This window comes from Pelecanus crispus, chromosome 8 (assembly GCF_030463565.1).
Source record: "Pelecanus crispus isolate bPelCri1 chromosome 8, bPelCri1.pri, whole genome shotgun sequence".
NCBI lineage: Eukaryota > Metazoa > Chordata > Aves > Pelecaniformes > Pelecanidae > Pelecanus > Pelecanus crispus.
In genome coordinates, this window is record NC_134650.1 from 41,554,390 (window position 1) to 41,571,287 (window position 16,898).

General features: G+C 39.2%; 1 protein-coding gene across 1 annotated transcript in view; it reads left to right on the forward strand.

Annotated features, from left to right (window-relative positions):
* The window catches only part of VAT1L (vesicle amine transport 1 like), a 59,602-nt gene extending 44,570 nt beyond the window's left edge, over nucleotides 1-15,032 (forward strand). The window contains exons 8-9 of the mRNA XM_075715553.1: nucleotides 12,764-12,847; nucleotides 14,930-15,032. Of these exons, the coding sequence (XP_075571668.1) occupies nucleotides 12,764-12,847; nucleotides 14,930-15,028 (183 nt within the window). The 3' untranslated portion in view covers nucleotides 15,029-15,032. The remainder of the gene's footprint in view (nucleotides 1-12,763; nucleotides 12,848-14,929) is intronic.
* Nucleotides 15,033-16,898: the final 1,866 nt, after the last annotated feature.

Consider the following 16,898-nt stretch of genomic DNA (forward strand, 5'->3'; position numbering starts at 1 on the left):
GAGAGTTAAGGCATGGATTGACTTGGAACACCTTGAAGCTAGTTAGCTCAGAGGCAATTCAGAATATGGTGTCAAAGAAAAGATTCTTCTGTCTTTAAATAGTGTCCTGCAAGTCTGTGTGAAAGACGGTCTGTGTGAAAAGCTGTGGTTCTGGAAGTATTTCAGACTTGAGTTCTCATATGGCTGTGAAAAAATACGGTTCCAGAAAGGCTGTCTGATCTTTCACTTGTGTGTGAAGAAGGATCTCTGTTTGCCCGATTCCCACAGAGAAGTAACCAGACAGCATTGCTGCTGCAAGGCGGTGCAGAGGACACCAACAACATTCACCTTCTACAGTCTAGGCATTATAATTAGAAAGACAACAATACAACACGACCCAAAGCAGTGTGCTTATAGCTAAGTCTGCATGTTCTGGGGGTGGAGGAGGGGGAGAGTTTAATGGCACTCCTAACTATTAGAGCATGCTTATGTGAAAGAGAACAAATGAGACATACTTGTGGGTTGGTGCAGTTTTTCTCCAAATGTTTTTTTCAAAGACATCACAAGGCAACATTGCTGAGGCAAGAGTTTAAAAACTGATGTCATGGAGCTTGATAGTCAATAACCACATAAAATGTCTTTTTTTTTTTTTTTTAATTACATAGTGATGAATGTAATAAACTTTATTTCCTGCCATAAATTGTTATAACACATTATGATTGAATACAGGAATACACCAAACTGAACATTATATATGGATTCAATTTGGGCAGGAGACTGCTGTATCTTAACCGAATACAGAGGGCCTGTTTCTTTTGCCTGCGTCTGCCAAAACTCCTTTGCAGCCAAAGGAATTTTCCCCAGCGTAAGAGCTGCTGCTGCGGACCAAGCCAGACTCACTAGAGTGGAATCTGAGCCACTACATTTTTTAATACCCCAAGGTTCAGGAGTGTCTGGGGCATCCCTGTGTGCACGGTTGGCTGCAACTTACTGTAAGATGCATTGTTGCTCAGAATGGAGAAACGTGCCATAAAGGTGACCAGTTCTGAGCACCTCTGCTCGTGGCTTTGATGTGCTTAAAGCCATCTTCCTAGGATAAATTGGGACCATGCTATCGTGATTTCTACCAGCAAATCCCAGCGATTCCGCAGCTGGGAGTCAGTGGCTCACAGGCATATAGTGGCGACCAGAAGTGTGATGTAGGAGGGATCCCCCTTTGGCCAGTGGATTTGAGGAACTTTTTAAGTTTATGACGAGTTCTATGTCCCTTCCACACAACACTGTGCTCATCTTCAGACTGGTTAATCTGAGTATAGAGTCAGTATATGATTGTATTGTGCTATCAACTAGACAGACTGCTGCAGAAAATTTGGGTCCAGGAGATCTGGCTTTATTGCTGCTCTAAAAGAAATTCCAGTGCAGGGTCTTTAAAGCTTCGCTCTGATTCACAAGACGTGGCTTTTCTGCTCGAGTATGTTCCAGGGATTTCTTTAGCAAATCTCTACCTTTCAGAAACAACCCTTGACTTTGAAAGTAATAAGGTAATTATTTCCTATATTAATGCAGAAAAAAGTTCCCTTTTTCTTCAAATTTATGTTAATAACATGATAACGAGAAAAGCTGTGTTGTGCCGGTTTAAATCAAAAATAGCTTTCCTTCTGACTCTGTGCAGGATTTTCTGAGATAATACAGATAGTCTCACAGAGATGTTCTTTCTATAGCACTTCGCTTGCAACCAAAATGCTAGTCTCTAACTGTCAAAGTGCTGAACACCCCTGAGCTGTCCTAACTTGCTGGAATTCTCTGTGTTGACGGATCAAATTTCAAGGTCTTTTCTCCTCTTTTACCATGTAGGAAAGCTCCCACCAAATTGATAATCTAGGCACTGCTGTTTACTACTTCTAAATATTTAATTTGATGTTGGTTCTGCTTTTTTTTCTGCTTTATCCCTGTTGACTCCGTAAGTACAAGCTGGCAAGCTTTGGCTCAGTTATTCTGTAATTACAAGGCTTTAAATCTCTTTTTCTTTGAATTTTACTGAGGCAAAACAAATACTCATTGACGTCAGCAGAAGCTTATAGGAATAAGGAAAGAGTGAAAACAGCACAGTTCTGCAGCTGTAGCTCTCCATCTACAAGATGTATAACTTAATAGATACCTTCAGTAGCCGAGGGAGGACTCGGAGTCAGAATTTGCCTGTAGCGTCAGTTTTTATTCCTTTGACATTTTTCTCATCTTGGGTCTGGTTTTAGTCTTGCTGCCATGGCAACATACAGTGAGGCTAAAAGGTATTCTGGAGAAAAGGTCTCTCCTCGCTGACAAGCAGCAGAAGGGAATAGAGGCCAGAGCTGTTGTTTTCAGCTGTGAATAGCAATGGAAAAATGAAAGGGATTTTAAAAGTACTTTCTATTTGCATGTGTGCAAGCAAAATCATTGGTGCAAAAGTTCAGCGTAACAGAGCATAAGCAGGTGAGTGGGATACAATAATTTTTGATTTCAGATGGACACTAGCAAGATGACATGACATGTTAGCTTCACAGCAGGGAAGCAGATTCCATGACCCAAGTTATTTTCCTACTCCTGTGTCTAAAATACTCTAATCAGCTCAAAATCATTGCTAATGATACTGACTTTTTAACACTTGAGCAGTTGATTCTGATTGTATCCGTGTTTTCCCCAGGCACTTTTTTTTCAGTAGGTGTTACGAAAATTGGGCCCTGGATACCCTGAGTTTGATGTGTCATCTTGCATACGCTCAGTGCCTGATTTCTCCAAGTTAAGAGCTGGCTGTATTCACCATAGGCAGGAATAGAGCCTATTCAAAATCCTGTAAATATTATGCTGCTTTTCCATCTGTCTTGCAAGATGCTGCATCCCCTCAGCCTCCAGGAGAACAAAGGGAGTTTGAGAGGTCTCTTTGGAATTAATGGTGTAGGAAAGAGCAGAATCGGCCTGGGAAGGAGAGGATAATCCAATTGCAGATGTGGGTTTGTCAGCCTCCCATATACCCAGCTCCCATGCAAACAGATAATTGGAGGATTTTGTCACAGCAGGTAGGTCCATTAAATACTAGAAGCGCTTTTCTGCTAGCTGTTCTGCTACAGAGCACAAGGAAAATATTCCTATCATGAATGCAGGCTATTCCCATGGAAGTGTGTCGTGGTCAATACAGGTTATTCCGTTGCTCCCAAGGGAAATAATCCCTACCAGCAGAAGGATGGTTTTGTCCAAATAACTGTGTCTATGGTAGGGTAATTGTCAGTAGTCACACCCAGGCAAACAGCCTTTCTACAAAAGCTTGTACAGAAGACAGCCTGAGAAAGTATTGCAAACTCATTTTAAAACAAAACAAAAAAAGCTTTAAAAAAAAAGTCAGTATGTTTCCCAATGAATTATTGCACTAAACCATATTGCATAAACATGAGAGAGACATTTCAAGATTAGCGAGGAGGAAATACGCCAGCAATACAATGGGACTAAATTTTGACAGATGTCGCTTTTGAGAGTAGAAGGACGCAGTCATTAGTGCAGAGGAGCCCAGCGACTGCTCGCTCTGTGTGTGCCCCAGGATGCCCAGGGAGCCCATGTCCTGTCCCTTCTCTTAGCCCAAGCCACGTTAACAGGGCTGTGGCAAATACAGCCTAAAAGGGAGATCTACTTTTGCTCTATGCTTCGCGTGCCCTAACGCCCTGGCAAAATCTGCATGGAGTAGTATAGCAGTTCGCTTCCCTCAGAGCTGCCCGCAGGTTAAGCAAGTGTTATCCTTGGTTTCTTGAGTTTCCTCCCTTCCACAGAACAAAGCTAGAAAGACATAATCCAGAACACAGGCTACACGATTTTTCTTCATATGGAGTGCTATATTCAGTTTTAAAAGCCATATATGCCAGTGACATGAAAGAAAACTCGTCTCCTGGTCTGAGAAGAGCATCTGCAATTATAATGCAGCTCACAATTCATATTAAAGAGAACATAGCTTTGTAATAGACCACAGCAGTGAGTCTGATAATAAAAATCATGTTGCCTTACAGCACTAATGAAAGCTATAGTATTGAAGCTTTGCTTATGTAGTATCTCAGCTAGAATAGACTGCAGTATGCATCTTTTTCTTCATTACTGCATGCAAATGGTGCTTAAATAAATATTATTGATATTATTGTTTGTAATTCTAATGGAGATAGCTCTGGGCTCATTGAAATAGTTTCTGTTATGAACAGCAACAGAACAGAACCAGTCCTAGAATGAAAAACGGGCAAGTTTTTAATTCAGATTATTCTTTCATAAATCTGAACAAGATTTGGATCATTACCTGTGACACTTGGGTTGCCAAAGTAACCTTGACTAGCCAGCTGATGTTTGAATACCGCATGACACTGTCACCATGGAGATCCTGTCCATGTGATTTTGCAGACATGATGCAGTTGCCGGCTTCTCACACACACGACAGTGAGCAAGAGAGGAATTAATTATTGGTGAGGAATGTTCTGCAGACAGCTCTTCTCTCTGTCAGAGAGCGAGCGAGCCTGCACAGAAGTAATGCAGAAGCTAAACTTCACTTACTGCTTTAGCTGCATATAGAGGACTAGGGCAAGGGTAATAGGAGGAAGCTCTTGGCTTTCATAAGGAAAATACTGAGTTCTCCTAATGGAAAGTTCATGCTCTGCCAAGATTGTAGGAGTGGTCAGGAAGTGCTGACCAGTGTGAAAACCATGTTTGAAGGATAATATTTATTTACAGAATGTATGTTTGAGTAAATGAAGCCTACTGAATGCTACTAGTGTCCCTTTATCAACTGAGGCTTTTATCCTCTCCCAATACCTGCTCTTCTCATTCACATGCAACCTAATGATGTCAGGGAAATTACACCAGGGGAACAGGGAGTGAAATTTGTTCATATACACAGAATATTCCAAATTGTCCTTGAAAAGCGTAGCTGTCATGCTGTGCGCTTCCCTTTCCAACATCTACTGAACCTCACAGTAGCACTACAAAGTAGATTTTGGACCTGGTCTACACAGCAATACCAAACCGAACACCATGCTGAGTGTTAGAAAGATCCCAGGAGATAATCTATATTTCTTTGTCTTTTCCAGCCTATTTCTGAACTAAGCCTTCTAATTTTAAGTTCTAGCACATGCCTGTACATTCAGACATTTACCTAAATCCCTTTGCTAGTTTCTGCGTTTCTTGTATTTGGCCTCTACATTAGTGCTATTTCTTTCTCTCCTGAAGCTGAAAGTTCTTTTATTGACAATACAGTCAAACAAACAAAACTTTTGGGAAAAGACATGATTCTGTTTCTGATCGTTAAGCAGGCTAAATGGGTGGTCCCTCCTTTCTCCCTGTATTCTTTGAGAACAGAAGTAAGAGAGCCTCAGGACAAAGGTATTTTGCTGTTGCAAAATGCTTTGTTCCACCTCTTTTACTTATATATGAAACTGGCTGTACAATGACAGGTAGTTAAAAGGTGCCGCTACTATCTCTGTGTGCTACAGCTGTGATTAGCAGGCTTGGCTATGATCAGGTGGGGGTTCTGTTGACATGATATGCACACCCCTACTTCAGTCCCTGCTTCAAGAACTGTCCAAGAGCATCACGTGATGTGAGCCAGTACGCGAGGGAGCATGGGGTAACTGTTACATGACTGTGGCTGCTACTTCTCAAATAATCAGCTCTTTTCAGCCTCCCATATACACGCCACTAAGAGACTTAGGGATAATTTGAGGGGTGTCGTGATATTGCCATTTTGGGGATTACTGTAAAGAATCACTGAAGCACCAGCTTTGGAGATATCTTTGTTGGACTAACTCTTATGTGTAAATGCAGCACAGGAAAAATCGTGCGGGTGCTTAAAATAATACCGGGTAAAAGTGCTCATAGGAGGTGATGTGGGCAAAAAAGACTTGGGTCGCTGGCCAGATGCAGAGAGTACATGCTGCTACTTACGTCTTTGCTTTTAGTCTGAAGAGTCAGCTGAAGGATTAGGGAGGGAAGGGACATAGCTGGAAAAGTAAGACTTCGGGGTGATCTTTGTAGCACCGGTTTCAATGGCTGAGGGGATTATTTCAGAGCTAGAGGGGAACCATCTTGACATGCTGGAAGGCTTGGAGGTTTTCAATGTGTAAACAGAGGACGAAAGGTGATTCTTTGAGATGATGTGTGAAAATAAACAGTAATATTGAACCTAAAGGTGTGGAACTAATGAGAGGGAAAAATTATGGTTGAGATCATAAATGGAATTGATGCTCTGTTCCACTGTGCCCATCTGGAGGTGAGGGACATTCCCTTTGTTTGGGTGCTGATCACCTTTTTGACAACGCAAGATGATACAGCGTTGGAGCGATTGGCGAATTTGACAGATTACACTGAGATAATTGAACTAATTTAACTTCGGGCTTGGATCAAATCTGTAACCTTGGCATAACATTCTTTAGCCTTTCGTACTACAGCGTAATTTATCAAAAAGGGGAATGAAGGATTCCTTTGTTGTAAGCAGAAATCCTTTCATATACCTCAGGGAAACCCACTATCACCACAGGGGCCCAAGAAAAGAAAGTACACAGTCCTCTGCTGCCATCCAATAAGCCTGCCTCAGCGGAGAGTGAGGGGGTACAGAAGTCAGTTGCAAAAATGAAACTCTAATCTGTAGATGGCAGTTTGTGCAACAAACTGCATTCAGCATCATGGAGTTAAAAGAATATCCACTATTCGATTGCACCAGTGTCTTCAATTCCTTCCCCCCCCCCCGAAGTAAATGTATAACTTTACAAAAAAAAAAAAAGATAAAATTCATTATATTACTGAGCTGAGCAGCTTCATGTAGGATGATGAAAGAAGTATGTTTTGACATTCACACTAGGAAGTTTTTCCATGGCATGTTGCCTGCATTGTTTCTCTCCACTAAACATCCATATTACTAACATGGGCCTAAAGCCCGCAATGTGTTGTATTGGCAGAGTGAGCAGTTTAGTGTTCCAACTTTGCAGTCTCTCTTATTTTACTCCTGAGAGCGGTTCCTTGTGAGAGCCAAATACAGAAATGGATCATTATGTTTAAAATAATATCCAAAGGCTTGAAAATAGCATCCGTTTCTTACGCAGGCTGCATTTATCTTTCACGCTGTGAAATGGTGCAACAGATAATTAGTAATACATTTTCCATTTAACTTTTCCTATATTTACAAAGCAGTAGACTGCTTTTGCTATATGCTAACAACAAAATGAAGTTCCAGAGACAACTGAATGTCAGCAAGCATTTATGAATACCTCAGTAGAGTTTACTGTTGGCTTTTGATTTCAAACGCAGAACAGCCAACAAATTAGTTTGAAGCAAAATGGGTAAATAAGAGGAGGCTTGACTATAGCAATACAAAGTTGAAGCATAATTGTGTTTCAGGCATATATTATTTATAAAGGGTCAGACTTACATCCAGGAAAACATCTCTATTCAGGAACTTTCCAAAGTAATCATGGTCTCAGTACAGTTTGCAAGCTTATTCTGTAATGGAGATCCAAGGTTAAATCGTAAGATATCTTCTGTAAGGCACTGCACTCCTCACTTCGTCTCACTTCGGTTGCAGTCTTCAGCAAATTGAAGGATCAGTGCCGTGACTACCAGGACAGTAGAGCCTGGAGACCTGAAATGGAGGACTTAAGGTGAAAATCCAGACAAGAAATCTGTCCCAGTTACTGATTTCATCTGCGGAAAACACAGTGCTAAAAACAAACAAGAAAAATCCAGGGAGAACACAGGAAAAAACCTAGCACTAAGGCAGGTGTACAAGATGCATTTCAGGAAAAAAAAGTCTTTTAGTCAATTTAAAATGAACTGTTTTTACAGGCTCCCATCAAAAGCTATAGAAAACCAATGTAATCAGAAGCTAGCTGCAAATACGCAAATATAATGGCATAATCTGATAGCATATTATGTTACTTGCTTTGTTTGGAATATACTTTGTTTTTCATGATTTTAGATTCGCAGAAATTATTTGAGTAAAAAAGTGTTGTGGCTGCTATTTTTAATTTCAGTATGAAGATCTTTTTTCTGGTCTGAGTGGTTACAGGTAATAACATGCTTAATTTTGTGCTTTTTTTACATATATTTCTCACATAGAAATGTATTACAAATTAGTCAGGAGTACTGACAGAGCACTTCATTAAACTTAGATAAGTCCTTTGTGGATATAATGTGATTCCTAAAAGAGCTGGTTTCTTAAGTTGCAGTATTAGTACCTTACTATTAGTACTCTTCTATTATTAGTGCTTTACTATTACAGAAATAGAATCATAGAATCATTTAGGTTGAAAAAGACCTTTAAGGCCTCACTGTTACAGCTTGTTTTTGAAGACAGAGAAAATCTAGTCTGGTAGGAGATGAAAGTATTAAACAGTATTCTGAAAATTACCATTGTTGATTAAGATAAGTGCCTTGGCTTGATTTTGAAAAGATTGGAGGCTGGAGGAGATGAGCCTATTTGAAGCAGAATACGAAATTCTAAAGAAGACACCATATCCAAAGTTCTTGATACTTTTGGGGAGCACCCCAAGAGAGACACTTCGGTGGTGTTGGAGAGGGTTCAGTACAGCTGTCAGACTTTATACTTCCAGAGAACACAGCTGTCGTGAAACCTCTTTTAGAACATTCTCTGACCGGTAACATGAAGGCATTTCTGCCCATACTCTCCTACCAAGGTCTATTGACAGTAATTGTTGCTCTTCTCAGTATGATACATAATACAATGGCTCTGATCCAAGAGAAGCTTAGAGATCCTGACCATAACATCCCCTCAGGAAAATATACTTGAATAGGCTTTTTCACAACAGGCCTTCTTGGCCAGCTCTGTGATTTTCTTTTTTTTTAATCCTGTGGTTTTATCAAGATTTCTTTGAAGAATTCTGTTGATAGCATTGGTAGCATAGCATAACCCCTCTTTAACTGTGTAAGTGTGCGTTAATAGATGAAAATTTTCTAAGAGATGTTAAAGCTGCTAAATTTTCCCTATAATGCTAACAGACTGCAGTGGTTCTGTACGTTCCCAAATAAGCTCTATGTATTTTACATTCCTTGCCTTTCTGCTCGGGTCCAGCAGAGTGGTATGAGGAAGGAGCTCATAGAAGGCTCAGAAAATCTGTAGCACTTGGGGAGTTATGACGGAAAATGAGAATTTGAATATTTCTCACAGGGCATGGTAAGCGTGACTTGTAAAGGACCTTGAGGTACATTGGTTTTATCTTTCTAGACCATGTTTTTTTGTTTTACAGATTACCTCATTATTGCATCGATTGTCTTAATTTCCAGATTCACTGTTAATTGCTGAAAAACACTTGAATTGAAGATGTATGATAACATATCCGTGACTCTACCATTTGTAGAGCTGAAAGGGATAGGAGAAATATACATGTTCAAAATTGTTTTTTCCAATTATAAAAGCATATTCCCTAAAGCAAATGCAAATTGTTTCAAACTGAGTTAGAAAGGTCCTTTTCCTGTGTTTGTTATCATTTTCCACTAGACTGAACAGATAGGGGAAGGCGATTCTGCTCTAGAGTATGCTTACAAACACTATGTCAAACTAAAATACGAATTAACGCAAGTGTGCTTGAGGGAAAAGGCAAACTTGGGATTCATTTTATTTCTCCTTTGCTATTAATCATTTTCCTCTACTGGTGCCTAGGAGGGCCTATGCTGGATTCATCAGACAGTGCGTGGCTGTGCAGCGTTCTGGGTCTTTCTTGGTTTTCAGTAACTGGTTTGCCAGCTTTCCTTACCTAAATAAGATGGAAAGTGGAAGCATTTTCCAGTTGTCCTCTAATGTGTAAAAAAAGTTCTGATTCCAGGGCAGAGCTCTGTGATACATATTGTGTCAATTTGGGGCCTCTCAAGGCAAACATCTGTAGTTCAGCATCAGCTCAGACAGAAACCCTCTAAGGGCTGAGCTATACTGAAAGCAAACAAAGGCCAACAGAATTTGTGTCCTTTATGCCAATGGAAACTCTTTATAATAGTAAACACTCGCTTGCACTATTTCCAATCCAAGAGCCCTCTGCTGATCATACTGCACAAGAAGAAATTCAATTAACTCGTCCATATAAACAAAAGTACGTTGGATCCATTTCCTTGGCTTTGCGCTGACAAATGCAAATAGAAACCAATATAGAGTAATTGGTGAAAAGTAATTTAGGGCACAGTTCTGTAAGAAGAGGGAGACCCTTTTGATCCTTGCTGCTGGAAGGGATATTTGTTTTGAATCAAACTTCAACCACTTCAGAGAACGTCCGATAAATTCCAGGATTTCCACATGCCTCACTGTACTACCAGTTAAGCCTGGGTCTGATTTTAACCAAGTGCAAGGTGATTCACCATCTTCCTCAGTAACGTGCAAATGCTCAGGCACAGGCTTGGCATAAGCTCCATACCATGCTCTGCGAAAGGCAGACTATACACAGCACTTATATGTTCACGTGAAACACTAAATGCTTGTCTCTAGTCTGTATAGAACAACTTAAGCCTTGACCATACTTGCATAGCAAAGAAGTTTTTTAATGCTCTCTGCTCTCTGTAGTATAAGAGGGAATGGGTGTAATATTCAGGCACCTTGGGAAACAAGTAGTTGCAGTCTTGGTTGAATAAGTGGACTGTTAGCAGCCATAAACAGAAAAATTACTCCTTTATAAAATAGCTCATGGTCTCGTAACTCAGACATACTGTACTGAATGGCGTTGCACTAGTACAGAATTTGACTAACTGGGTAGGTAAGTTTGCAAATAACTAAAATATACAGATGTTGTATCAGCTCTTCAAACTTTTTTTTCAAATTTTTTATATATTTTAATAGCTCCATCTGGATCCCATAGCCACTATTGCTGTTATAAGTTTTATTGTTCCCTTTGCTTCTGCCTGCTGTTTGCATTTGCAAGCTACTTACAAGTGTCCTGGAAACAACTCCTGAACCTTTCTCCAGAGTCTTAAATTTGATACTGTGCATGTGAAAAATGCAGGGAAAGCACATTTTCTCAAATTTGCCTTGCTAAATATGATATGGTACAAATTAAAATAAATGTTGCATGCCCTGCTTTCCACATGATGTGCTAGTAATGAATTTCAATGGACGAGCAAGTGTGTGTGCGGATTTCTCCAATTCTGTCACATCTATGTTGGTTATTTATGCTGTGCTATGGACTCCTAAAAGCTTGATTTGGCTAATAAGAGTCATAAAAAATAATACAGCTGCTGCTTCTTCAGAGTCTTTGTTGGATATCCTTAAAGGAATATTGTCCATAGTGCAGAACAGGCCTTATAGGATAGTTAGGTATTGGTTATGCTGTAAGGTAACTTCATAAAAGTTATTGTGATTTTGTGGACTACATTTAGAGGTTGACCTTCTAATGGGATTCATAAGATTGTGTTCTCCAAGGTAATTTGCAATCATGCCCCAAGTTAGAAAGTAATTGTGTTTGCAGTGCAATTTTTCTTTTGTTCTAACAGGTTGGTTTTTTTTTTTTTTTTAAAGTCTGGTATTTACTAATTGAGGGAACCACTTGGCAAAATTAGGTTGTAATATTGAGTTCACTGCAGTCAGCTTTCAAAATAAGGCTGACAGATGGTAAAGACATTTTGTGCCCAGCATCCATTAAATTTAATTGGAAGTTGAAAGCTGTATTTGCTCAGTATCTTTACAAATCTCATACCTCCTTCTGTATTAGACATTCAGTAATGATCTTAGGTGCCTGGACCCCAATTCAGGCTTTTACATGTACTGTGGGACCCACCTGTTCCCAAGTCAGCGTATTGTTTCAAACTTCTATGCCATTATTCTTAAAATATTCAATAAAACTATGTCACAGATGGTAGATCCTATTAACATAAAACTCTTTCTTGTCTCAACATAGCCTGTTATGCCAGCAAAAAATAGTGCAATGAGGATATGAAACAGCCTTTATGTGTACATTTGCAGTTCCTGAAGTTTCCCACAATGAAAGCGAGGAAACTCTTGACATCTTCCAGCTTTCAGTGATTTACTAGTGGTCTGCATGCTGCACACCAAACATTCAGTGCAACACACACACAATTTCAATTCATCAACACTGAGCTCTCATGAGTTCTGAAACTTCATATATCAAAATAAGCTCCTCTCCAGTGCACTAGTAAGAAGAAGTTTTTGTTCCTTTCTCACATGTACTAATTGCAGCCAGCTGTTAAATGTCTAGTCTTAGTTGTATCTGCAGGTCACTACTTATTTAAAATTAAAAAAAAGTGGAAAAAAAGAAGGAAAAATACTTGCTTATGCAGTGAGAACCACAGTATTGCATTAATCACAGCCAGTGCCTGGATACGGCATTCCCTCTATAGGAATGCAAAAGAAATTGATTGAAAAATATCATAGGTCAATTAGAAAAACATTTCATACTTTCAGTGAAAGTAGGGTTTCTTGATAAAAATTCTGCAAAGAGAAAAGCTAATGAACAACCTGTAAGGATTAGCTCCCTCAGCCTGTATTTCTCTCTGCACCTTAACTAACCACTACTTCTGTATTACATTAGCATTATATATGTATCACGCTATTCAGAAACTGTCAGCAAGACTCACATCTCATTTTTGCAAACACAATGCAGAAATCAGGCCTTATAAATTCACTAAAAAATGTGTAACTGTTAATTTTCTTTCAAGCAGCTGTTTGAGTGACCTTGCACATAGCATGCCTTAAATGTATTGCTGGTTTTGAAAGGAAGGAATTCGGGCTTCTCTTAGTGTGTGCCTGAGAATTATCAAGAGATTATCTTTCTTTCAGGTGAAGGAGGCCATGCAGAGAATCCATGACCGAGGAAATATAGGAAAACTAATTCTGGATGTGGAAAAAGCACCCACTCCCCTGGTGAGTGCAAAGCACTACATGCATAGTGTGCAGTCACACAAGTTAAAGCATGGTAGTGACCTTTGGAGAAATGTCCCTTAGGATTTTTTTTTAATACTGTTTTCTTCTAAATCCATAGCACCTAAATGGAACTAATAATCATAATTTATGTTTTTAACCCAAAGTGAGATGCAACTGTAATTCCTAGAGTCCTGGCAGTTCATTTTCTGTACTAAATGTCTATCTGCCTCTCCAAAAATGTGTTTGCAAGTCTTAGATCAGGGTAAAACTGCCACATCTATTTCTGTCCTTGTGATGGAAGACAAACAGACATTTCACAAAATACAAAATTCCTGTATTAATAAGTGGATTGAACAGAAAAAGACACAGTCAATACTACTTCAGTGTACAAATGTAGAAGTGCTTTCTGATGCCCATAGAGAAGTCAGAGTGTACCTTTGGTAGGAATTTCTTTTACTTCTGTTATAATATGTGAAGTATAATACCAAAATACTTCCTTCTAAAAATGTTCTGAAGGAAGATAGTTATGATGGAGCTCTGGTCCGCTGGAGTTAGAGCACTTGACACGGTACTGAAACATTACAGAGAGCAGTAGTAAATGACAGTCAGGCTCCTGTCTAACATTCACTGATGAGGTAGGAAAGAGCAGTAAAGATAATGAAGAACTGACTTCAGATCAATACTGATACATGAAGTTTGCTTTCAGACCTGAGATATCTCCTGTTTTGAAAGAACAGAAAAGAACCTGGAATTACAGTTAAGCTTTTACTCGCTCTTACTCTAAAATTGGCCCCAAATCTCATACAAAATCACTGCAAGGAAAGGAAGGCTTTTGGGACCTCACGCATGGAAATTGGGCATTATTTTGTAGCTGAATTGCATCTTAAAACTGTAAACAAGAATCCCTAACACATTAATACATTTATTCCATCTGTTCTCTTGATACTGTATATTCACAATAGCCATTGGTTAGAAGGTGAGAATGAATCTGATGATACACTTTCATGAATGAGTATTAATTTAAAAATACGGGTAACTTCAGAGCATTGCTTTTCTCCATTAAAATCAGGTTGTGTTTGAGCTTTTTATTTTTATTTCCAGCAGAGGCTAGTAATGAAACAGGGAAGGTATAATGTCACTGTATTTCTCTTTAAAAAGTAAATGGGTCCCTTGCTTAGTTGGTTTTGAAACAGTTATAGGCTAATACAAGAATCTCCTTGTGTCCTAAGAGAGGTAATGTTGGTGTATAAGAAAATTCAGTCACACTAATCCCTGCTGCTAAATGCTACCACCTGTCCCGTTAACCAGACTCTGTTGTGCCTCTAGAGACAAGTCAAACTGACAAGGTGAAGTACAGGAGGGTCTTGCACCTTTACACAGCTTGTAATAAATACTCTCATGTGAAAAAACACAATGTGCTCCTTAAATGCTATCCTGAACTACAAATTTCTGCAACTGCTTACTACCCGTACAGGCATCTTCAATAAAATACAGAAATGCAGTTTCTCCCCACTCCTCTATGATGCAAGATTTGCACTCTGTCATGGGTATATTCTGCCAGCATCTACATATCCACTGCTCTATGAAGTTTCATTGGTTTTTATATAAAACAGCTGCTCTCTGAGTTTTCATGACACTATGCCTCATGTGGGACCAGATCGCATCCATTAGCTGTTGTTAAAGCATGGTGTTACCTGTTTCTGGAAGAGCAGATACAGAAGGAGCTGGAAACCAGAGGTCTCAAACATTCTGTAAACTTCCTACGCAGTCGTACTGCCCAGCTGAGAGCATTAATATCAGTTTGCCACAAGTGCACAGATCAGAGTCTGCTTGTGCCACTGTCCTACAAAGCAGCTTTCTGTTAGGTAATTCAGCTGTAAGCCGTGAGGGAACAGCTTACGATTTTAGCTGGAAGTGGTGTAGTACCAACAAAAGTTTTGCACAGACAGAACGTTTATTTTCATGTTGCAGCCATGTCTTCTTTCATTTTTAAAGTCACTTTACCAAATGAATCAAACTGAAATAAGAATGAATAAAACAATGTGAAAGGTGCTCTGATGTCCTTCATCTTTCATCCTACAGATGGCCAATGACAGCACAGAGACAAGCGAGGCTGGAGAAGAGGAAGAAGACCATGAAGGCGACAATGAGAATAAAGAGCGCATGCCATTCATCCAGTAACAGCCAGCGGTGGTGGGAGCAGAAAGATCGATGAAGTAGAAGGGAACGAGACTGGGCAATCTATTCTGTGCATCAGTGAACAAATGCTGTAGTACAGTGTGTGTTGTATTTGTCTGCAGTCAGCTGAGCTATGAGCTGTTGATCATTGTTGTTTTGAACTCAAGTGCCATTGTCATCCAGTGCAGTATTATGACATTCCTGTGTAATACCCAATTTCTCTGTAGGAGTCCCATGGATTTTTCTGTTCCTGTTTAAAAGCCTTATTAACTTACTGTGTAATTTTAGATGGGCATCTTTCTCATGCAAATTCCAACATGTGGCATAAAGTTATTTGGGGGGGTTGGGCTCTTTTTGCAAGTTGGAAACAGTAACAAAAACAATTCCCCACTTGCTGTCTAGAATATTCTAGTAACTGGAGGGAGGATTTTAAGTTTGTGGATTTTCAGTGTTAAACTAGTTTTCCTTTTATGAACCACAGATAAAAGTTGCAAAAAAGATGAGTTTTCATTTTCCTCAGTCATGCTTTATCATTTTATAAGCCATCCTATCTTCATTTTCAAAAATACCTCATTTAGAATTGTGGAATCTGAAATTGTGCAAGAAATCATTAATTGAGAGACTTTGATTGGTATTGTATAAGCACGTTAGTCATCAGCACCGGTAATTAAACGCTTCATTTGGAGTGCCAACTATCATGCTTTCCTGTTGATCTGAGCTATCACCCTGTACATTACAGGCAAATAAAAAGGTCAGTGAGCCACTCTCTTTAGACCCAGAACTTGAATTGCCTGTAGCAATTAGCATTTTTATTGACAGATAAACATCTTCTGCTAAGGACACATTGACTCATCTGTGTCCAAAATCCTAACCGATTTTAAATTTAATTTTTAAATTGTATTGGTAAGGATTACTCATCAGTATGTGGAAAGAAATTTGTTGACGGAGTTTACTGCTCTGAAATCGCTAATGTGTTGATCAAATATCAAGCTGGAGCTGAACTCCTACAGAAGTTAACCCTGTTAAAAATGAGTTTCAGGCCTTAATCCCATCAGAAATTATGCACAGGGATAACTTTAGGTGAGTAGTTCTATCAAAAGCTCTGCTCCATATGTACAGTTACATTTGTAATTATTTGCGGGATCAAGTATTCAAAGACCAGCTAGTCTTATCTACCTCCCACTAGTGGAAACTATACCTAAACATGACAAAAGTAAATACTTTTTCCATGTCTTTCACCTGTCCAAGCAGCAGCTACTCAGGTCCTCAACTGTCTTGTTAAAACAATTATTTTAAAACGACTGCAATCACCTACAGTTGAAATGCTAAAGGAATGTCAGAGACCTTGTATAATGCCATATATCTTTGAATTAATATATTTTTTTTTCCAAAGAAAAGTATTTCCCCGCACATGGTTAGTTGTTCACTTGAATCTACAAGTATCCTGTAGTGATAGAAGTTAAAAACTAGTATAGAAAAGCGGAGAGGGAGGGTTTCTCAGGCTGTTCTCAATGTGAAAGGACTTGTGGGTCTGGATGACTTTTATATGTGGTTTTAGAAGGTTCTTTCTTGTTTTTTGTGCTTGTTTCATCTTGCTGCCTGAGTATTAACGTCCATCTCTTTACACTGTACTGATGAAGTTGCTGTTCTAATACCAGATAATTGTGCAGAATGTTCATTCTGAAGGAGTTTCCCTTGGGTTAAACAAATTAAAAAATAATGAGAAGAAATAACTGTGGAGAAAAATGCCAAAAAAGCTTTTGAAATATTAATCGAACCAGAACTTCAGTTTTCTCTAGATGTTGATGCAGAACTTTACTATAGTTGATTTTCTTTCCAGCCTGGACTTGCCTACATTTCCAGTGCCATATCA